The following is a 25,000-nucleotide window of genomic DNA, read 5'->3' on the forward strand; positions in this document are numbered from 1 at the left end:
TGAGCTTTTATGTAGAGCAATATCCACTAAACGTGCTCAAAGCGCTTTACAAGGGGACCCTGGCCAACAGCAACATTTAACATGTAGGACGGCAGGACATGGCGCCTTTTAGGCGATATTACAATTTTTTTCAGATAAATACAACGCTGTTAACGGCCAGGTACTCATTGAGTACCGTGAGAGAATGTGAGTAAAGAGCCTTTTCCAAGGACTCAACTATGCGCCGAGCGAGACTCGAACCCGATCCGAAAGCGAGTGTCAAACCACTAGACCACATAGCGCACAATTCAAGATACAAACACCGACAGTGACTTTTGAATCATCCTATTTTATAGAAGGAACAAAATTGACGTTACTCAGCTCTTTATTATTATATTTAGACAGCAATTTTAATTGTTAGTTCTCACTAAATTTTATCAACCAGACTATAAACATTTAACGGTTACACCCATCTTTGTGTCTTGGTATTTTATATCCGGTTGGTGGATTCGAATATTTTACTTAAACCCATACCATCAATAGTTTAATAGTATTATTGTACAGTAAAGACAGGGTTGGATAAAAGACATTGCACACAATGAACAAAGAATATTGATGTGCTTGACAGCGTCAATATAATGTATCTAGATAAATAATTGCTTACATTATCTTTCACAATCTAACCAATATTCCGCCGTACTCTGTAAAAGAAGAAAAATGACAGTTTGAACAATTTGGCCAGAATAACTTGTCCTTCAAAAATCTATGGATTGAAAAGACCTTTATCTCATAAAAAAAAAACCATCAAAAAACAAAAAAACAAAAACAAAAAAAACCCCAAAAAGCCCAAAGAAACCTAGAACTTCACGAAATTCCAGGTTTGAGAGTTTTTGCCAATATGAGGGTCATTTAAATCGATCGATATTTGAAGAACGAGTTTTCTGGCCAAATTTTTAAATATAGGTTTTTCCAGAGTACGCTAGTGTATGTTACAATCGGCATTGTTGCCAAGTACAGTGTATATTACAATTAACTTAAAACCATGATCAACGCATTGAAAAAGTAAAGAAATATATTCAATTATGGGTATGTTTCCACCCCTCTCATTGAAAAACCCTATCATTTCTTAGTAAATAAATAGGTACTCGTTGAATAATGTTTTGAACGCGTTGAATAAATAAACGATTCTTTCATCTCTTTGTATTTTTAACGGTTATTTTTATCGTGCCCAGTAACATAACGAGCTTGTGAGGAGATATGTGTTATTGCACGATAAAAATATAACGAGTTTAATAAGTGCAAAGAAATGAAGGAATACGTTTATTCCACCCCTCCAAGTACTACTACTACTACTACTACTACTACTACTACTACTACTACTACTACTACTACTACTACTACTACTATTACTACTACTATTACTACTACTACTACTACTACTACTACTACTACTACTACTACTACTACTACTACTACTACTACTACTACTATTACTACTACTTCTATTACAGCTACTACTACTACTACTACTACTACTACTACTACTACTACTACTACTACTACTACTACTACTACAACAACTACTACTTCTACTACTTCTACTACTACTACTACTACTACTACTACTACTACTACTACTACTACTACTACTACTACTATTACTACTACTATTACTACTACTACTACTACTACTACTACTACTACTACTACTACTACTACTACTACTACTACTACTACTACTACTACTACTAGTACACCTTCCTATTAACAGCGTTGTAATATCGCCTAACAGGCATCATGCCTCATCCGACATGTTTAGTGTTGCTGTCGACAAGGGATCGATCCCTTGTAACGCGCTTTGAACACGGTAAGTGGATACTGCGCTAGAAAAATGCTCCTGTATTGTAATTCTCTCCTTTGTTTTCATTTCCTTTACGTCAGGTCCCCGAATACAATGCCCTCGTAGAGCGTTATGGTCAGTCTGCAACATTTCTGAACATCTACATCCGAGAGGCTCATGCTGTGGACGGGGAGTGGCCAGATGACGCAGTGCGACAGATAGTTGTAAGCTCGTAATAATAATACTTATTATAATAATAATGTGTTCTTTTATAGCGCTAAACGTCGAAGCCTCAAAGCGCTTTACAATATACTTGTCAAACCATAAACACACTCGAACCATGCCAAACAGAGACACACACACACACACACACACACACACACACACACAATAGTCGCACACACTAACTATGCAAATTTTACAAAATGAAATTGACATTCAACAAAATGGAATAAAAAAATAAAACGTATAATTTAATCATCAATTAGAAAATGCATAGGATAAAAATTTCTGGAAAAGATGACATGTTGTGGAGACCTGCCTGCCACTACGAAAACTTCTTAAAATTACGAAATTCCGGTTTCAATTAATTTTAAAACGCCATGAGCATCTCTAAGTCATTAAAACATGTGAAAAATGAATGTTGATGTCAGAGTACATAATTTTAATGATTTTGAAGTGTTATTTAATCATTGTGAGTGTAAATTGGTGATAGATATATAACGATAACTATAGCGATTTCTATTTTCATCTCCTAAAAATTACGAATTTTAAAGTTTTCAAGTAGGCAACTGCCAAAGTGTTATCAAGACTGCTAGTCATGCGCGTTGATACCATATATTATTTAAAAATTTGGACTGAAAACTCGTCCTTCAAATATTGGTCGATTTAAATGACCCTCATCTTGGTAAAAGCTGAAGTCCTAGGTTTGAGAATGTTTGCCAAGATGAGTGTCATTTAAATCGATCAAAATTTTTAAATATAGGTTTTTCCAGATTACGGCAGTATGCGGCTGACACTGTCTACACTATATATAAAAGGAGAAAGAATTCCCCTCCCCCCGCCAACCCAAAATCCCTAAAAAAACCTACCAAAACAACCAAACAAACAAGAGATTTGGCTCTCTGACACCATGGCATTTTTTACTCTCCGTGCTCATCTGTTTCTGTAACGCTGCATGTTTAGGACAGAACAGGGTTGTTGACCCAGGACCCAACCCCCTATCCCGGAGGGCCAGGATTATTGTTCGGAGACAATTAGCCTTCCTTGTCCATCCATGGTTTTACATTAGAGTTGCCTTCGAATATACAAGTTGCCTTCCTCAGCTCTTGATCCTTGTCCACCCATGGTTTTACATTAGAGTATTCTTACTCCTAGACAAGTTGCCTTCTTCAGCTCTTGATCCTTGTCCACCCATGGTTTTACATAAGAGTATCTTTCTCCTAGACAAGTAGCCTTCCTCATCCCTTGATCCTTGTCCACCCATGATTTTACATTAGAGTATCTTTCTCCTAGACAAATTGCCTTCCTCAGCTCTTAAGCCTTGTCCCACCATGGTTTTACATTAGAGTATCTTTCTCTGAGACAAGTTACCTTCCTCAACTCTTGATCCTTGTCCATCCATGGTTTTACATAAGAGTATTCTTACTCCTAGACAAATTGCCTTCTTAAGCTCTTAAGGCTTATCCGCCCATGGTTTTACATAAGCGTGTCCTTCTCCTGTAATCATCTGACACTTCGATATACCCTACATTTATCATCCAAGTTATATTTTCCAACTTTTGCATTTATCATATAAAGTAAAGATATGAACTGCCACAATCATTGTATAAGGTATTGTATTTAAACTGTGATATTTCATATATATTGCGGCTATGTGGTCTTGTGGTATGACACTCGCCTTCGGATCGGAAGGTCATGTGTTCAAGACCCGCTCTGAGCGGCGCTTAGTTGAGTTACTGTAAAAGGCTCTTTACTCACATTCTCTCAACGTACTCAGGTGGAAAATGAGTAGGCCTACCAGGCCATTAACAGCGTTGTCTCTATCCGGAAAAAATGTAACATCGCCTAACAGGCATCATCTCTCGTCCTACATGTTAAGTGTTGTTTTTTTTAAAGCGCTTTGAGCACTTTGACCACGATTAGTGGATATTGCGCCATATAAAAAAAAAAGCTAAAAACTCTGGAAAAACCCATATTTAAAATTTGGCCAGAAAACTCGTCCTTCAAATATCGATTGATTTAAATGGCCCCCCTCATGGCAAAAACTCTCAAATCTGGTTCTTCGCGAAGTCCCAGGTTTGAGAGTTTTTGCCAAGAGGAGGGTCATTTACATCGATCGATATTTCAAGGACGAGTTTTCTGGTCAACTTTTTAAATATGAGTTTTCCAGAGAACGCCAGAACTGTCACAATCTTTCTCTTTATTCTAGATGCACACATCTTTGCAAGACAGAATTGAACAAGGGAGGCTACTCCAGGAAGACGTAAAGATGAAAGGGGAGATGGTCGTTGACGGCATGGGTAATGCGGGGGCCATTACTTATGGGGCCTGGCCCGAAGCATGGGTCGTTATTCGTACTAATGGAATCATTGAAGACGTGGCGAGTATGGGGCCCTTTGGCTACGATCTGGAACGGCTGGATGAGTTGTTGGCTAGGCTGTGTAAAAAACAGTAATATAGTCATGTGTGTGTGTGTGTGTGTGTGAGAGAGAGATAGATAGATAGATAGATAGATAGATAGAGAGAGAGATAGATAGATAGAGAGAGAGAGAGAGAGAGAGAGAGAGAGAGAGAGAGAGAGAGAGAGGAAGAGACAGGTATGGAGAGAGATTGAAGGGAAGAGAAAGGGATGGAGAGAGAGAGAGAGGAGGAAAGAAAGAGAGAGAGAGAGAGGGGGGAGAGAAAGAAAGACATAAAAAAAGAAAGAGAGAGAGAGAGAGAGAGAGAGAGAGAGAGAGAGAGAAAGGAAGAGACAGGTATGGAGAGAGATTGAAGGGAAGAGAAAGGGATGGAGAGAGAGAGAGAGAGAGAGAGAGAGAGAGGGAAAGAAAGAAAGAGAGAGAGAGAGAGAGAGAGAGAGAGAGAGGGAAGAGAAAGAAGGGAAGAGACAGGGATGGAGAGAGAATGATGGGAAGAGAAAGGGATGGAGAGAGAGAGAAGAGAGAGAGAGAGAGAGAGAGAGAAGAGAGAGAGAGAGAGAGAGAGAGAGAGAGAGAGAGAGAGAGAGAGACATTAAGTAAATCAGGTCAGTTTAAATAACCTCAATTCCTTTGTTTATTTTTGCCTCTATCATGACGTTTTTACATTTCATTTCAATGTTAAATTGACACACTTTGGAGCAGGCCCTGATGTCTGATCAAAAAATGCGGAGATGAAAAGGTGTAGTTATATGAAACAATGTCAAACAAAACGGATAGAAAAAAACAAGAAAAATATCAACCCAAAATATCGGCTAATCTTGCTTGACTGTCAGTGGAGGCAGACTTTTTGGGGTTTTATGGACAAGGGGTCATCATCATCATCTTGTCATCATCATCGTCATCATTGCCTTTATCACCCTGTGTCAGGACATAAGCCACAGACAAACAGTTTCCATCCTTCTCTATCTTTATCATCATCATCATTGGTTTTTCACCCTGGGTCAGGACATAAGCCACAGACAAACAGTTTCCATCCTTCTCTATCTTTATCATCATCATCATTGCTTTTTTCACCCTGGGTCAGGACATAAGCCACAGACAAACAGTTTTCATCCTTCTCTATCTTTATCATCATCATCATTCCTTTTTCACCCTTGGTCAGGGTATAGGCCACAGACAAACAGTTTCCATCCTTCTCTATCTTTATCATCATCATCATCATTGCCTTTTTCACCCTTGGTCAGGGTATAGGCCACAGACAAACAGTTTCCATCCTTCTCTATCTTCAGCTAAGTTTTTAATCTCATTCCATGTCATATCACTTTTCTTTATATCAGCTCCTTTAATTCTTATCCATGTTCCCAGTGACCTTCACCTTGATGGTCTGCCCGGAGGGTTCCAATCCAATACTTTTTTTTGTTATAGTTGAGTCATTCTTCTAAGGATGTGTCCAATCCACCTCCATCGTCTTTTTCCCATTTCCTCTCCCACAGGTTTCTGTTGTGTTCTTTTCCATACTTCTTCGTTCTTAATTCTATCCATCCATTTTATTCTGAGTAGCTTACGCATGTACCTGTTTACAAAAATCTGTATCCTCCTTAAGCATGTCTGTGATGCATTCCAAGTTTCACATCCATACCGTAGCTTTGTCTGGTAATGTTTCATAAAATCCTTTCAGATTTTTACGGTAAAATTATATCTATCCCCATGTTATTTTATACACTTATCTTTATTTCCTTGAACAAAGCGGATACGTATTGATGTTTTGATGACGGTAAAAGTCAAAAGGTATCCAAGTATTGGACTTTTCCCTGATGTTCTTTTAAACATCCTTGTGTGTGTTTTGCTGTGGTTCAGGGAGATGACAGGTGACATAAAGTACTATGGTTTATGAATATTTAATAATAATAATAATAATAATGATAATAATAATAATAATAATAATAATAATAATAATAATAATAATAATAATAATAATAATAATAATAATAATAATAATAATAATAATAATAATAATATACTTTATTCATAAAAAAATGGAAATTCGTTTACAGACGTGGCATTCATAAAATTGTATTAACACAAAGTTGAGAATCTATGGCGACAATGTATACATATATATGTATGTATATATATATATATATATATATATATATATATATATATATATATATATATCATATATAGTTAACTACGTCACTACCACATCATCTCATTCATCTGTGGTGTTTCAATCATCCTGTTTTGTTGATAAAGGGGAAACCCGAAACGTTTATTTGATCTGTTTTTGTAATTAAATTGAAGCTTACAACATTCAACTTCACGTTATTATCAATTATTGCTTGGCGAACTGAGTTCTTATTGCAACCAGAATCTGCCGTGATTCGAACCCCCCCCCCCCCCCCACACACACACAGAAACAAAGTAGATCCAATCCTTTAACGATTAGTCGTTCATGTGATACAACGTAGTAAGTGGTGCGTCATACGTGGTACTTAGATTGTAGCTAAAACTCTCTAATTGTAACGCTTGTTGCTAAGTCAGTACAGATTCAGATGTATCTACTCGGTTAAATTCTGGTCCCTCCAAAAATAGGAAAGAAATTTGATGAGTCAAGCATTACATTTGTTTGTCGATCTATTTGTGAAAAATAATTGATTCTCATATTTCCTTTATCGATGGTTTAATCCCCTCCTTACCACCCACAGGAAGATCGTCACATTTGTGACCTATCGTCTCAAAACGGTATTATGTCGGGATGAACCAGATGCTAAAAAGTCAATGTAAAGCTAAACTGGTCCAAATGTTGAATTGTTGGTATTCGGCACACTAAATTATGATATTCATTCTTCTCAATAAAACATACAAACTCAACGCAAGTCTGAGATTTCTGGCCATAAATTCAATTTTCAGCATCTTTCTCATCCCGACATAATACCATTTTGAGGCGAGGTGTCACATTTGTTACGATGCAGCCAACATTTTTTTTCATTCTGATTTCTTTTGTTCATCATAATATTTGAACAAAAATGTTTTCAAAAGTTTAAATATATTGACACTGTGTTGAAGAGCTCGTTCAGCAGAACAAAATGTATACCAAGGACTAACAACTTTTGGGTTTGAGTGGAATAAATTATCTATTTCTGTATTGGTTGGGTGTGAAGTTTTAGGGACAATCCGGAAAATGGCCGTTAAGGAGAGAGTTAAATAATGTCAAATATTTTTAAAGATATTTCTATGTACAACATTGTTGCTTTAAAACGCAAGGAAACTTATAATAAAAGAATTATATTTCATTGATAAACTGGATTTGTGTTTTAATTTATCTTTCAGATTTAACCGACGTGTACATTATATATATATATATATATATATATATATATATATATATATATATATATATATATATATATATATATATGCGGGTCTGACATCCGATCATGGACCTACTTTAACATTCTTGTAATTGACAATATTCTGAGTCATTTTTTTTGAGATTTCCATTACAACCATGAGCCGATAAGAATTAGGTTATCAGACTTGCGAATAAGTGCACGTCGGGTTTAACTCAATTGAATGAGTAAATATTTTCTTTCTTTAGAAAATTGCGTTTTGTGTTTGTAATATCCTTTATTGATGTAAACCTTATCCACTAAAACTTGGGATATATATATATATATATATATATATATATATATATAAGAAAACAAGTACTCCCACCTCATTGTCGCTAACCAGAAAGTTTACACACAGTCCACATGCATAAAATGATGGCATCTGTTTTCGATGGGATTTGACGAAACAAATTTAATTTGATTTTTCGATAAAATCACCACGATGCCTAATCAATCTCATAATAAAATAAAACTAAAAATAAATAAATAAAATTCTCTTTATTCATACCAAAGGGGAAATTTGTCTCTAGGGCCTATTCCAAGGGAAGACTGGAATAACCCAGTCGCAGAGCAGCGTCGCAAATTGAGCTTGGGCGAGGTGATTTACTCAAGGCCACCTGGCACAGCGGCGAGTGATCGAACTCGGTACTTTTCGGGTACGAAGCAAACACCGTTCCTTTGAGCCATGCTGCTCCTTAATCGCAAACCATCTTCGTGTGCATAGACTTCAACAGTCGTGACGAAACTTCCCTCGTAATGACGCAAAGTAACTTAGTAACTGGTTCTAAACTATCGGAACAAGGACGGACGCCATTATGAAATACATTCCCGACGAGCATGAAAGTGTATCCAGAGGAGAAAATCATTATAAATCTGATCATGTTTTGACTTTTATTAATTCTGATCACATGACATGTGTAGTAGTTCTATCCAGCACGAAGAATAAAAATTACCGAATTTCTTTGTTCAGAACCAATCTGCTGGTTGCTGACCGGACGTGACATTAGAATATTAAATCCTATTGTGAACACCACGCAAAATTTGGTGACGATTGGTCTAGTGATTTCGGGACCTTAGTGTTTCTAAAAATTCAATTTGCCATATATGTGACCCTACGCCTCGAAGCGGTCTTAAGTCGGGATTTGGAAAACGAAGAAAACCGGTTTTAAAATGGGAATGGTCAAAATTATCAAATTTCAGTTTTTGGTTGTTTCAGAAACTACAATCATTTTTCTACATTGTAACGTAATAATTCAACATAGATATTGAGGATAAGTTATATAAATTCAAAGTTTTAAAAAGCAACTATCAATAATACATTCAAAACGAGAGTTGACTTTCTCTCAGGGAGCAACCATTTCCAAGACTTAGTAATATTAAGTCTTTTCCTCCACCAATACCATGTAAGATACCACAACAAAAGGGCGTTTTTTTAATCTATCTCAGAGAAAGCATGACTGTTTCCACAATTTCATGGTTCAACCAATAATGAACTTTAAAAACTGTAAACAAGTCTAGGTTTTTCCCTGACAACTTAACAAATGAATGATTCTGATTGGTCAACGCTCATTACATGCGCCTGTTGGCCATTATAATGCCCGGGCAATTTGTCATGACGTGAGCATGCGTGTGTTACATATGTGTATGTTTGTGCATTTTGATACACACCACGTGCTATTATTTCTTTGTCTAGCTGCATTGGTTAATGATCGAGGTGAATGTCCTTTGTCTCTCTTTCTTTATTCATGAAATTATAGGACATGCTAAGATTTTAATTGGGTGGGGTTCCTGAGTGGGCATATTGGGCATGGAGGTACTTACTGTCTTCTATCCCCCTATATCTGTTTTCCTACTAGCTTTCTGTCTTTGTCTTGGAATGAGATTACTTGGTTTTGTCCTGGCCCTGACCGGATACCCTTGGTGAAAGGGGAAACATATGTATAGTTAGTTTTGGGAGATGATATTTTTTCCCTTGTAAATCATCTCTCTGTTATGTAATTTATTCTGTTTTGTTTATATTATATATGATTTGTAAACATTTGAGTGTATTCCTTTCAATGGGGACTTGTGCTTGCGTCTGGATGAGACTTTTATGTGATCTCAAACTAAGTACTTCGATAGTTTGCTCTTGGAATCTACATCTGTTCCCTATTTGATCCAATTCTCCTTTGTCTTACTTTTTCTTGGGTGCTTTAATTGTAGTTATAGAACTTATTACTATTCCATTTTCTTCCTTTTTACGGGAGCTGATATGACCTTAATGTGTTGCAATCGCCGTAAAACCCTTTAAAAAAACCCAAAAAACATAAGAATTTCTTTTTAGACAATCAACAATGTGGTGAACGCTAAGAAAAACTTGAGAGATTCAATAACATGTTTTCATGTAAGTCATTGCACAATAAGCCCCAATCCCTCCTCCTCAAGCTGTCATCTGAATCAAAATGGATACAATGCAATGAATAATTTAACCAGCCCATTTTTTAAATTGCAATCTCATTGGTCAATATATTTCCAGTTGATTGACTATGACTTACTTTGAAACAAATAAACGCTTTCATAAACTATCCCTACAATTCTTTGCTCCGCCTCCATCCCTTTCTTCATGTCTACCTCACTCAATCCGCCTCCCTTTTGTTTCTTTCACACATACAAACACACACACACACACACACACACACACACAAACAGTCAGGCTTCAATCTTTACTCTATTTCCCTCCCACCCTCTTCATGCACAAGCATCTGTCTCTCTCTCCTACCCCTCTCGCTCCACTTTCTATCTATCTATCTCTCTCTCTCTCTCTCTCTCTCTCTCTCTCTTTCTCACTCTCTTACGTGTTTGTGTGCGTGTGTGTGTGTTTGTGTGTGTGTGTATTTTACTCTCTCATTCTTTCTATTCCTCTCTCATCCTGTTTCTCACCCGGCTTCACATAGTTTCAAAACTGTACTTTGAAATTATAAACCCTTCTCTAACTTTTAGCATTTTGAAATCGTATTTCCTCTAATAGTAGGGGGAATTAGGTCCAAAAACCCTTGAATTGTGCAAATCAGGGTTGAAAGCATGAAAATTACATATGTTGTAGAATATGAAAAATCCTATAATTTATGATATAGAACCACTATGAGAGATCAGTATTAGTTGAGATACAAGGTTTTTAAGATAAGAAAATTTTGAAATGGACGACAAAAATTTCTTTTATTTTTATTGTGTAAACATTCGAGGCAAGCCGACCCAAGGTTGTTTTACGTCATCTCCCCTCCTCTTGATTTTTTATCTTTCCAAAAATTCTGCTTTAATAATTTTATGTGAGTTAAAACCTATCTCGGTCAAACTTGATGGCATTAAAGAGTCGGCATACTACTTAAATTATATAAGAACGCTGTAATTACAACAGATACGAAGAAAGTATTCGTGAAATTGCGCTCACTGGATTAAATTTCATGTTCACCTTCCTGTACTTGCCAATAATAGCTAATCACAAATACTTTAACCTCAAACTATAGCCTCGTTAGTTTTTAAAGTTCATGTTGCTCTACTTATCACTAGATGCACTTTTTGCACTCTCACTCACTCTCTCTCTCTCTCTCTCTCTGTCTCTCAAACACACACACACACGCACACACACACACACACACTACAACCACGACCACCACCACCACCACCACATCATCATCACTACCACTACTACTTCAACCACCACCACCACATCATTATCATTACCACTACTACTACAACCACCGCCATCACGCTATCATCGCTACCACTACTACTACCACCACCACCATCACCACATCATCATCACTACCTCTCCTACTACAACCACATCATCATCATCATCACTACTGCCAGTACTACAACCACCATCACCACCACATCATCATCACTACTGCTACAACCATCACTACCACTACTACTACAACCACATCACCTTCCCTACCACCACTACTACAACCACCACATCACCATCCCTACCACCATACTACAACAACCACCACATCACCGTCCCCATCACTACTGCAACAATCCCCACATCACCATCCCTACCACCACTATTACAACAACTACCACATCACCATCCATGCCACCATAACTACAACCACAATTGCATCATCATTATCTACTACCACCATCACATCACCATCCCTGCAACTACTATTACAACCACCACAAAACCACCCCTATCACCACCAATACTACTGCAACCCCCTCTCTCTCTCTCTCTCTCTCTCTCTCTCTCTTTCTCTCTTCACACAAACACACACATACACACGCAAACACACACACACACACACCCACGCTTAATAAATTGCGCTCACTGGATTAATTGTCATGTTCACCTTCCTGTACTTGCCAATAATAGCTAATCACAAGTTATTTAACCTCAAACTATAGCCTCGTTAGTTTTTAAAATTCATGTTGCTCTACTTATCACTAGATGCTTTTAATAATAATAATTATAATAATAATAATAATAATAATAATAATAATAATAATAATAATAATAATAATAATAATGATAATAATAATAATAATAATAATAATAATAATAATAATAATAATAATAATAATAATAATAATAATAATAATAATAATAATAATAATAATAATATATATTGTACTTTATTCATCCAAAAGGAAATTTTTGTACAGACGTATAAAATGCCGAAAATGATACATACATAAACAGAATATACGTAAATATAATGTGGTAAAGTAAAATTTGGTAATAGGTATATATAGTATAATAATATTGTAGTCTGTAAGAATAATTACATAGTGTAAATTAAGGGACAGACAGATTATAAAAGTGTTAAGATATAAATATCTAGAAAAGGTACATTGATGTCAACATATAAGAAAAAAAAGATCAGTAAAAAGCTAAGAATTAGTTACAGTGTAATACTATTGTAAATTGACTGAGAAAAATTACATAGTATAAATTACATGGAACGCAATGTAGAATAAAAAGGTCAGTAGAAAAGTTGTAGTAAGCGATTTTATAAATTAATGTTTAAAAATTGTGGGTATGGAGTAATTTTAAAGAACAAGTTTCAAAGTTAAAACAGACGTAGACCAAAATTTATAAATTATTTTCCTTGTTAAAAATTCTGCAACTGTAAGGTAAAAAGGATCGAAGGTGTCTTTCACTTTTTGTTCGTATAGACAACAATCGGTCACTTCTGTTCGACTTAGTGATCTGAAGATTTAAAGGGTGAGTTGGATTATCTAAAATATTACTAATTTTTCTTAAGCAGTGTTCTGAATATAAATCATTAAAAGACATGGATCCTGTAGTAAATTTATTAGCTCTTTTAATAATCCTGTCAAAGTTAGCTTTTGCTGAGCTAAGACAATTTCCCCCCCCCCCCCCCCAGGCAGTAATACAAAAAGCCAAAACACTTTCTATTACAGATCTATAAAATAGCGTACAAAGTGTTTTGTCAATGTTAAGTTGGGACAATTTCCGTAAAAAGTACATTCTTTGATTAATTTTACTATTGATATAACTGGAATGTACGTCCCATCGTAATTTGTTGTCCATGGTGACTCCTAGATATTTGTATTCTACTACCTGTTCTACTTTTTCATTTTTAATAGTAATATGGTCTTTTGTATTCTTATCTTTTCTAAAGTCTATGATTAATTCTTTGGTCTTACTAACACTCAATTCAAGGTGGTTATTGTCGCACCAGGAAAAAATTTCTTTCTTTCTTTCTTATAATTTATTTCGTATTTATTAGTAATTAGTCCTTGTAGAGTTGTATCGTCAGCAAATTTTAAAAGGGGTATGTTTAAATCTGTGCTTATACAGTCGTTTGTATAAAGTATAAAGAGCATGGGAGATATTACACAGCCCTGCGGAGCACCAGTATTAATAGTTATGTTATTGGAGACATTTCCCTTTACTTGTATATATTGTGTTCTTTTTGTAAGGAAGTCTAGCACCCAGGAGATGATATAAGGATTAATTTTAAAAGTAGAAAGTTTATGAGCAAGGAGGTGGGGCTGAATTGTATTAAATACGGATGAAAAATCAACAAAAAGAATTCTGCAGTAGCTTTTAGACGTGTCTAAATGTTTGTAGATATTATTTGTAAAAACTAGGATGGCATCTTCTACACTGCGTTTACTTTGGTAGGCAAATTGATAAGGGTCCAAAAGAGGTCTAACATGGTTATTAATTCGTAACAAAATAAGTTTTTCAAAACATTTCATGACAATTGATGTCGGAGCAACAGGTCTCAGATTATTCATTGATTTTACTTTATCTATTTTGGGGACAGGACTTATTTATGAAGTTTTCCAAATACTAGGGATGGAAGAGCATGAAAAAGACATATTAAAGATATAAGTATAAATATAGCATAATTGTTCCGCACAGGTTTTCAAAATTCTTCCTTTTATACCATCCGGTCCAGCCGCTTCCCTTTCATTCAGTCTAGAAAACATATATTTTATCTCACATTCACTGAATTCATTCTCACATTCATCATTCATACGCTCTATCAGTAATTTTTTAGTCTGTTCAATTTCGTATTCATTATTGGTAGAATCAAAACGGGCATAAAATTTGTTCAGATCATTTAGATAGCACTCTCACTCTCTCTCTCTCTCTCAAACACACACACACACACACACACACACTACAACCACCACCGCCACCACCACATCATCACTACCACTACTACTTCAACCACCACCACCACATCATTATCATTACCACTACTAATACAACCACCACCATCACATCACCATCACTACCACTGCTACTACAACCACCACCACCACCGCATCATCATTACTACTACAACAACCACCACTACATCATCACTACTACTACTACAACCACCCACACCACATCATCGCTACTACTACTACAACCACAGACACTACTACAACTACAACCACCACCACCACCACATACATCATCATCATCACTACTACCACCACCACCACTACTACTACTACTACTACTACTACTGCTACTACTACTACTACTACTACTACTACTACTACTACTACTACTTCTACTACTACTACTACTACTACTACCACTACTACTACAACAACAGCCATTATCACATCGTCATCATCACTACTACTACTACTACTACTACTACTACTACTACTACTACTACTACTATTATTATTACTACTACTACTACTACTACTACTACTACTACTACTACTACTACTACTACTACTACTACTACTACTACTACTACTACAACCACCACCAACACAACGTCATCCTCACTACCATTAGGATTTGGAACTTTACTTCATTTGAAACAAGGAAACTTTGTGGCTGTATTTGGCAATGTGTTTATATATCATAATAAAGTCCTAATCAGTTATCTATTTAGATCTATACAATTTTTAAACACGATACCAAATACCATCCAAATTCCCTTTTTTGTGTGCGGAAACTCCTCTTTCGGCAAATTGAAAATTGACGTCTCTGCAAATTTTACTATTCTCGTCAAATTTCCAATGCCCGTATCCAAGGAGTTATCTTTGCCCATTGATTTGACTGTAGGTGAAAATGGTGCCTCAAATCATAGTCGATTTTCTCAAAATTTTGTTTTTACACTCTCCCTACTTCAAACGGTCATATTTCGGCAATGAAGAATCAGAATTTTATAAAATTGGTATCAAATTTTAAAGCATAAAATAAGCTATGAATGGGTACCAAAAACCCAAAATTGAAAAATCCGACTTAATACCGTTTCGAGGCGGAGGGTCACATATATATAATAAGATAAAATATCAAGGTTTAGCTATTACGCTTCTCTTATTTCTCAGTTGGTAGAGCACTCGCATCAAACGCAAAAGGACCGAGATCGGTCCCAAGTGAAGTCGAAATTTAATTTTCTAACCCCCCCCTCCCTTGTCAACCCAGAAGTGATTTGGGTTGCTGGATCTCCTTGATCTGCCGAAAAGTACTTTTGATAGACCAGCGTCATGTCCGAACGGTAGCAAGCATTTGCTATTGTCTGTTTCAAGCTATAGAAACGAGATAAACCTCAAGCTACACGGAGCTTTTGTCTCTGAAGGCCTACTTTTTTATATTGAAGTTGGCCTTAGCCACTAAAACTTGGGCTGTATATAACAGAAAACATTAAGTTTTATTCATTACACCCCTCTCATTTCTTAATAGCGTGCGGCTATGTGGTTCTGGGTTCGAGCCTCGCTCGGCGCATTGTTGAGTCCTTGGACAAAGCTCTCTACTCACATTCTCTCACCGTATTAAGTTTTAAAAATAGTTCCTGGCTGTTAACAGCGTTGTCTCTCTCCGAAATAAGTTTTAATATCGTCAAACAGGCGTCATGTTCCGTTCTACAAGTTATGTATTGTTGTTGGTCAGGAACACCTTGTAAAGCGCTTTGAGCACGATAGTGGATATTGCGCTATATCAAAGCTCCAGTTTGTTTTTGTTTAATTAGTGTCGGCCTTATGTATGTTGAAAAAAAACAACCCACTGCGGTCACTAACTCAGGTCATTAGCACATATCAACCCGATGGTCACCGGTTGACCCTATGTCCACCCCTTCCACTCATTGCGTAAGAGGTCAAACCTACCTCTTGCTCCATGTTCCCGTAATAAATGTATCCGAGCAAACCTATCTAGCCAAGGCACGCGTTTGTTTGAACAGAGGGGTGAACTTTTGCATGGGGACTCTGCAAAAACACATCGAAAAAAAAAATTTGGCCAGAAAATTTGTCCTTCAAATATCCATCCAATAAAACGACCCTTTTGATTATAGAGGAGATTTCTGTCCCACTTTGGACAAGTCCCAGGTTTGAGAGATTTTGCCAAGTTGAGGGTCATTTCAATCGATCAATATTTGAAGGACGAGTTTTCTGGCCAAGATTTTAAATACGTGTTTTTTTTTCAGAGGCCAGCAGATTTCTTGCCATATTTATACTTACTTAACTGGAACAGGTAGATAGTCTCAGCAAGGGATGGCTATGTGGCATGTGCTGTTTTCTTGACGTCTTCATTTCGAGTTATAAAAAGATCATATCAAGCTTTTTATGCGAGTTGCCTATTTTATGTGTGCCGGATTAGATTGTAGATTGTCTTGAATAAATGGTGGAAATAAAGCGAAATTGTTTGTGTTGATTAAGTACCGATCACAAGAACCACAAAGGTAAGTAATAGATGATTGATAGTACATATATGTTTTTTAAAATACTATAGACACTGCATAGGTAATCTAGGTTGATGAAGTGCAACACGTACTTAACGGCTAGTGGGGGGGGGGGGGGGGGGCGCCTGAGGCAGAGGAGCTCTCTGTGATATTATTTTCAGATTCAACAGCCAAAAATGTAAAAACATTAAAATAATAATATAATTCGCTTTCTTCATCCCGAAAAAGTAAATTGTCATTAGGAGTTATTCCAAGGGAAGATTGGTATACGTCAGGCGTCAAACACATTGCAGGACAGCAAAGAGAAACCTGGGCGAGGTGACTTGTTCAAGGCCACTCAGCACGACGGGTAGTCAAACTCTGTAAATTTTGGGTACAAACCAAAGACCGTATTTTTGAGTCACGCTACTCGATATTATTTATTTATTTATTTATTTATTTATTTATTTATTTATTTATTTATTTATTTATTTATTTATTTATTTATTTTTCAAATATTATTTAATAGTTTTATCACCATGCTAAAACGACCCCAAAGACGAACGAAATTGTTTAAAAAGGGGAGTGAATACTTTCACATCAGGAGTGAAACCCCGAAGACGGACCTGCTTACAGTGCTTGTTGGCTTAGAGAAATAAAGTGAGTAGAAAACTGATGCCGCCCTGGCATTTCACTAAAGGAATATTTGGCGATCAATCGCCAGAGCAAACATAAACCAATGATCTTTCTAAAAGGTATACACGGACTAACAGCCATCCCAACAAAGACTACCAGCAAATCAAACACAAATACACTGCCACCAATTTGTTAAAAAAGAAATGCTATGAAGCATATGTCAGACCCATACAGGGATATTGTAGCTCAGCGTGGGACCCACTCACATCACTAGAAATCAGGGAGCTAGAAAAAGTCCAACGTCGGGCGGCCAGATTTGTCAGTGAGCGGGATATGAGCGTAAGTCAGCTCATGAACGATATCAATTGGAAACCGCTACATTAAAGACCTTCTATTAACTCTCTCGAGTTCATATGCATGGAAAATCGAACAAATTTGTTCCATTTTCAATGAGAGTGAACTCGAGAGAGTTAACAAACTCCACGTATTCCGCAAAGCACAAAACGGAGAATTCGAAATTCCAACTAGCCATTTGAAATGGAACAACAACAAAACAACAAACTCAGCATTTAATTTTGGAATCTCCGACTCAAGAACAAATATCATCTTCTTCCCCATCTTATTCTTGATTTATATAGTTTTGATCTCATTACTTCATATCATTGTCACTCTCTCTCTCTCTCTCTCTCTCTCTCTCTCTCTCTCTCTCTTTCTCACTCTCTTTCTCTGTCTTTCTCTCTCTCTCTCTCTCTCTCTCTCCTTCAATCTCTCCTTTCTCTCTCTCTCAATCTCTCTCTCTCTCTCTCTCTCCCTCGTTTCCCTTGCACGACGCACACACACACACACATTTTTACTGATATCGTTTCAACTTTTATGTCAATCGAATACACACACACACACACACACACACACACACACACCTTTTTATATATATATATTGAGAGAAAGATACAGTGAGTATATGTGACTCATATATAGGGGAACAAAACAAAAGCAACAACGTTTCGGCCTTTGGCCATTTTGTCAAGTAAACACTTATATATATATATATATATATATATATATATATATATATATATATATATTATTTTAACATTTACCACAATATTAAAATAATAATTCGCTCCATTGCTACATGTCGAGCACTATTGGTACCATATTTGTATCCAACACGATTCAATATATATATATATATATATATATATATATATATATATATATATAATATATATATATATATATGCTTGAAAAAGGCCAAAACGTCGTTTGTTTGGTTTTGTCCCCTTATCCTATAATATAAGAGTCATATTTATTCACTTTATCTTTCTCTCAATCACACAAATGTTGAGATGGTTAGTGGGTGGGTAACCCATTATTTTTCACATTTTTTCTGTGTCTCTCCCCACCAGAGTGAGGATGGGTGCTATCAAGCGGATGCAGCCGTTATTCCCAGAGACATGGCCAGCCACAATCTTGTTTCTACTCCATTTTCCTTATCTCATGCTAGTGGTGAATCTTGTCCGCCTTCCTCTCTTGGAGTCTCTTGTTCAGGTGAGGATTGATCTTTTATATAAAAATTTAGATTTTATATAGTGCAATATCCACTAAGCGTGCTCAAAGCGCTTTACAAGGGGTCCCTGGCCAACAGCAACATTTAACATGTAGGACGGACGGGACATGACGCCTTTTTGGCGATATTACAATGTTTTTTTCGGACAGATACAACGCTGTTAACGGCCAGGTACTCATTCTACACCTGAGTACGGTGAGAGAATGTGAGTGAAGAGCCTTCTCCAAGGACTCAACTATGCGCCGAGCGAGGCTCGATCCCAGGACATACCGATACGAAAGCGAGTGTTATACCACTAGACCACATAGCCGCACAGGATAATATTATTGGTATACGATTCTTAAACTTTTGCTTTTTGGAACTTCGGACTCTTACCCAATCGTTTCACGAGCCTGTACAAGAGTGTTAGAATCGTTATATAGCAAAATATACTGGATGTACGGCTATGCAGTCTAATGGTAAGACACTCGCTTTCGGATCGGGAGGTCCTGGGTTCCAGCCTCGCTCGGCGCATAGTTGAGTCCTTGGAGAAGGCTCTTTACTCACATTCTCTCACCGTACTCGGGTGTAAATGAGTACCTGGCCGTTAACAGCGTTGTTTCTTTCCGAAAAAAATGTAATATCATCATCATCATCATCATCATCATCATCATCATCATCATCATCATCATCATCATCACCACCATCACGACCACCACCAAAACCACCACCGCCACAACCACCACCACCACTACAAATAAAACACCATCACTACAACTAAAACACCACCACTACCACCACCATCACCATTATCATTTTCATATGAAGAATTAACTCTCTCCTTACCAACCATAAAAAAATCGTCACATTCGTTACGATCCAACCAGCACTTTTATCATTCAGATTTCTATTCTAAATTTAAAGAAAAATGTTTTATTATAACTATAAAAACGTGACACTGTGTTGTAGAGGTCATTTTGCTGATCAATATTATGCATAGAATGTATTTATTGCTTTTCTGTTTGAGTAAGAAAAAAAAACTATTCTTGTGTCAGGTGAGTGGGACAGTTTGGGGAAAATTCTGAAAATGGCTGGTAAGGAAAAGGTTAAACAGAACAAATACACAACAAGTTGCCGTCATTCAAAAGATGTTTTCAGTTTCTGCTGAATCAGGAATGTTGAATGTGTACCTAAGCGTGTTTATTTAACGTTTAATTGGATGACGATGCAAGTCGGGGATTTGACAATGATGTACGGGGGCAGCGGCGTGGCTCAGCGGTACGGTCTTGGCTTCGTACCGGCAAGGTACCGAGTTCGATCACCCGCCACACTGCGCTGTGTGGCAAGTCGGTCTTTGCTCCGTACCCGAAAGGTACAGAGCTCGATCACCCGCCACTCACTGCGCTGTGTGGCCGAGAGCATGTCACCTCGCCTTAGCTCATTTTACGGCGCTGCATTGCGGCTGACGCCTGGGTTATTCCAGTATTCCCCTGGAATAGACCCTAGAGACAAATTTCCCCTTTATGATGAATAAAGGGAATTATATTTTATTTATTATTTATTTAACCCTCTCCTTACCCTCCGTCCCTGGACAACAGCAACACTTAACATGTAGGACGGAACATGACGCCTGTTAGGCGATATTACACTTTTTTTCGGACAGAGACAACGCTGTTAACGGCATGGTACTCAATTCACACTTGATTACGGTGAGAGAATGTGAGTAAAGAGCCTTTTCCAAGGACTCAACTATGCGTTGAGCGACACTCGAACCCAGGAACTCGGGGACCTAAAGCGAGCGTCATACCACAACAAGACCACATAACCGCACGCTTTGTTTTGTTATTCTTAGTTTCTTTTGTTCACCAGCCACTCTTGTACAGAGCGAACCAAGGTATATTTTTGTGTGCCTAATCTTCGTTATTGCATATTTGCCCAAATCCTCTTCAGAAAGCTGACATGGCGGTTTTTTGAAAAAAAATAAAATCCAAACAAAATCCCAGAATTTGCAAGCTAAAAACAGCAGAATTTGCAATTTTTTTTGTGCTAAAATTGCTAAAGAAAGGTATTTGTTTGTTTATAAGGGTTACGCGGCGCTTGCAACAAATGTAAGATCACACGAGCGCCTGTAGAAGGAAGAAAATGAGATAGTGAAAAAGAAACTACTCTTGATTAATTTTCTTTCACGTTCTACACGAGATGTCAAATTAATATTTTTTATTATTATTGTTTTTTTTTTTTTTTTTATAATTTTTCTTTGCAAAATCTTGAAAATTTGCAAAAACTTGCAAAAAAAATGCAAATGTTGCGGCCACAATGCAAATCAGTGATATTTTGCAATTTTTGTCGAAAGCGATGCAAAAAAAAACAAAAAAAAAAAAAAAACAACAACAAAAAAAAAACAACAAAACTACCATGCCAGAGAAAGGGATAACCCTCTCCTTATCACCTACAGCAAAATCGTCACATTTGTAACCCATCGTCTCAAAACGGTATTATGTTGGGACGAACTATAATATGCTTAAAAGCCGAATTAAATGTTAAACTGGTCAAAAATATAAATAGTTGGCATGAGCACCCTAAAATATGGTGTCCATTCTCCTCAATAACACATACAAACTCAACACAAGTCTGATATTTCTGGCTATAAATTCAATTTTCAATATCTTAGCCACTGGCGGTCGGTCAATAGAGCGAAGTTGTTTTGTGCCGCCCTATATTTTCCGTAGATAGCATGTCAACCAAACAAAAAACTTCAATTTTAAGATTTTGATAAAATTAAAGATTTAGCACATACGGCTTTTTGTTTTGAATTTAATATTTGATGACTCGTGCGTCGCTCCGCGAAGGTGGCGTCAAATCGGCACGTTTCATCTTTCCCCCGTTGCCTGCGCGGGGTGACAATAAGCGGAGGGTGTGGTGTGGTGGGGAAGTTGTTTTTTTTTTGTTTATATGAGCCAATCTTCGTTTGGCCGTCCTGTCCTTATCCTATACTCTGTTGTACCTTAAAGAAAGTTAGTTACCAGTTCAGTTACCACTCCCCAATCTCCCTCCACCCTCCCTCCCCAACTAACTATTGTCTTTCACTGCTAAAATAATTAGGCCAAGACGGCCAATCTAGCGATGCACGCCCTGAGGTCCTATTTGGGATAAATTAAAACCATATCAGTTTTATCACTGAAAGAAGAGGCTTTGCTTCACTTAGATATACGGATGAAGGGAATGGCAATAAATATATATTTTATCATTGTTGGTTTTGCTTAAATATATATTAAATATCAAAAAGAACAGTAAACAAAGTATGCACCGAGAAGAGCCCCATGGTACTATAAATAAAAATCCCTGACCCCACGGAGTCCTTCATCCCCGCACACTCCAACGATCCCTACTCAACTTGTATTGTGTGCATTGTCTAATAATAGTATAATTATAAAGATGTCGCTGATTGTGTGTGAAGTTAACAATTGCTTTGCGTTTGGAATTAAATGTGGATTTTTAAATTCTATTATTCTAAAGTTGTGTGTCATACCGTTAGTATTCAGAGAAAATGTATTATCGCTGTTGTCATTGTTTATGAAACCTACCTGTTTTTATCTTGAATCATTTTATTTTAAAAAGTTATTTCTGTAATTTGTAACCAATCATGAATCATGTTGATTTTTTAATTGATAATCAATTCCGACACTTATCCCCTCAAGAGAAAATAGTGGTGAAAGATTTAGGTCCACACAAACCAGTGAATTTTAACTTAGTTTCTAACACTCCGAGGAGACAGCGCCGATTTAATAATGATTATTTTTAAAATGTTGAATGGCTTACTGCCAGTGAAAGCCGTAAAACGCTTCATTGTTTTTATTGCTTGATTTTTGGTGATGTATGCTATAACGGACAACAGGAGGATTCAGTGATATTGCGCACATCTCTCAGGCACTGAAGAAACATTCTGAATCAAATAGCCATGTCACAGATGCTGTTAAATATAAACTTTTCAACGTTGTAGATATAAGAAATCAGTTGGAAACAGGACATGCTGCGTCTGTGAGTCGTTATAATGAGCAGGTGAAAGTTAACAGACAAGTTTTGTCCAAGATAATTGATGCTCTTTTGTGAGTACGTCTCGTTAATATTCTAACACACACACACACACACATACACGCACACACAAACGCACATATGCAAACAATTGCAATACCGCCCTCCACACACACACACACACACACACACATACACACACACACATACAAAGTAGGTCAAATTAAGTTAAATTAACTAGACCAATAAAATTTGAATCTGTATTTCGGATTTGTGCCGCCTTAGATACAATGTGACCAACCGCCCCTGATCTTAGCCATCCCGACTTAATACCGTTTTGATGCGAAGAGAGTCATGTTTATTAAGACATTTTTCTTATTCAGATTAATTTTGTACATCACAAACGTTGAAGACTAATGTTTGTTCAATTAATAAGAACATAAAGTTGGTTTGTAGAGAGTTTGTTTGAGTTTATTAAAAAAATCAATTTTTCTGCTGGGTAAGCCTGCCATTTTGGGAAAAAGCTGCACAATATGAATTTTGTTTTTTATCAACCTCCTGTTTTTTTTTGCTCCTTCACCAGCCACTCACAGTAAGACCACTGAAACGTCTTAAGACTCTCAAATGGAACGAGCTTCTGTTCATCTCTAAATGCTTCTGTCTCTGGAGAACGCGGCAGGTCAAACCAGGGTCAAAGTTCAAGGACTTTCCCATTGTGACCTTGGACGGCACGAGGACCCGTCTTGGAAAATACCTCAAAGACATCCCGTTGGTTTTGAACTTCGGGAGCTTGACCTGAGGTCCGTTTGTGGCCAAGGTGAGGTTGTAACTTCGTGCACATGTTATAAGCAGGTCTGATAACCTACCGCAAATATGGGCTGGTTTGAACACAGTTGTAATAGATAATGTACTGAGTTGGTTTGAGAGTATTTCCATTACAACAATAAGCCCATAATAAGTTGGATTATCGGACCCGAAAATATTAGGCCGGATTATAATAATACGATTTAAAAAAACGGAAATGAAATTTTAAAAAACTGAAAGAAAACAAACAGAGAATTAAAAAAAAAACAAAACAAAAAAACAAAAACAAAGCAAAACAAAACAGGAAATCAAAAACATCAACAACAACAAAAAAAAAAAACCTTATAAAAGAAAAAAAAAAACAACAAACAAATAAACTAAAAAAACTCCACATGAAAAACAAACAAACAAAAACAACAACAAAAATAACAGCAATAAAAAACAAACAAACAAACACACACATCCACACACACACACAGACACACACACACACACACACAAAGAAACAAACAAACCAGCCAAGACAATAAAGGAACAAAGGAAAACCAAAAATAAATTAATCATAAAATAAGAATTTTTTTTTAAATTAAAAAATAAAACCAACGAAAAAAAAAACAAGAAAAACCCAATTAAGAAACAAGGGAACACGCAAGGGAAGGTGTATGTGTGTTTTTAAGGTGTCAGACAGAACAAGAGAAAAATACAAGAAAATAAAACCATCCCTGAAATCAAGTCTACCTCGACTGGGGATCGAACCTAAGACCTTCTGATTACCGTAGAAGGTCCGAGGTTCGATCCTCATTCGAGGTAGACTGATTTTTTAGGATGTCTTTTTCTCTTGTATTTTTCTTTCTTGCTTTGTCTGGCATGTTTCCTACACACTTGTTCAGATCTAAAAATCCCCAACAAAACAAACGAAACAAAAGAAAGGCTTGTATATTTGTGCGCCTATGTGGTCTTGTGGTATGACACTCGCTTTCGGATCGGAA

The 25,000-nt window shown here is 36.7% G+C and overlaps 2 protein-coding genes across 2 annotated transcripts in view; both read left to right on the forward strand.

The window, feature by feature from the left end:
* LOC144977429 (thyroxine 5'-deiodinase-like) overlaps nucleotides 1-6,558 on the forward strand; it is a 16,750-nt gene extending 10,192 nt beyond the window's left edge. Inside the window, exons 4-5 of the mRNA XM_078922640.1 lie at nucleotides 1,921-2,043; nucleotides 4,251-6,558. Of these exons, the coding sequence (XP_078778766.1) occupies nucleotides 1,921-2,043; nucleotides 4,251-4,496 (369 nt within the window). The 3' untranslated portion in view covers nucleotides 4,497-6,558. The remainder of the gene's footprint in view (nucleotides 1-1,920; nucleotides 2,044-4,250) is intronic.
* Nucleotides 6,559-16,922: 10,364 nt separating this feature from the next.
* LOC144976251 (thyroxine 5'-deiodinase-like) overlaps nucleotides 16,923-25,000 on the forward strand; it is a 12,932-nt gene continuing 4,854 nt past the window's right edge. Inside the window, exons 1-2 of the mRNA XM_078920438.1 lie at nucleotides 16,923-17,011; nucleotides 19,036-19,177. Coding sequence (XP_078776564.1) covers nucleotides 19,043-19,177 — 135 coding nt within the window. The 5' untranslated portion in view covers nucleotides 16,923-17,011; nucleotides 19,036-19,042. The remainder of the gene's footprint in view (nucleotides 17,012-19,035; nucleotides 19,178-25,000) is intronic.

This window comes from Berghia stephanieae, chromosome 7 (assembly GCF_034508935.2).
Source record: "Berghia stephanieae isolate SIO BIC M18660-M18661 chromosome 7, UCSD_Bste_1.3, whole genome shotgun sequence".
Lineage (NCBI taxonomy): Eukaryota > Metazoa > Mollusca > Gastropoda > Nudibranchia > Aeolidiidae > Berghia > Berghia stephanieae.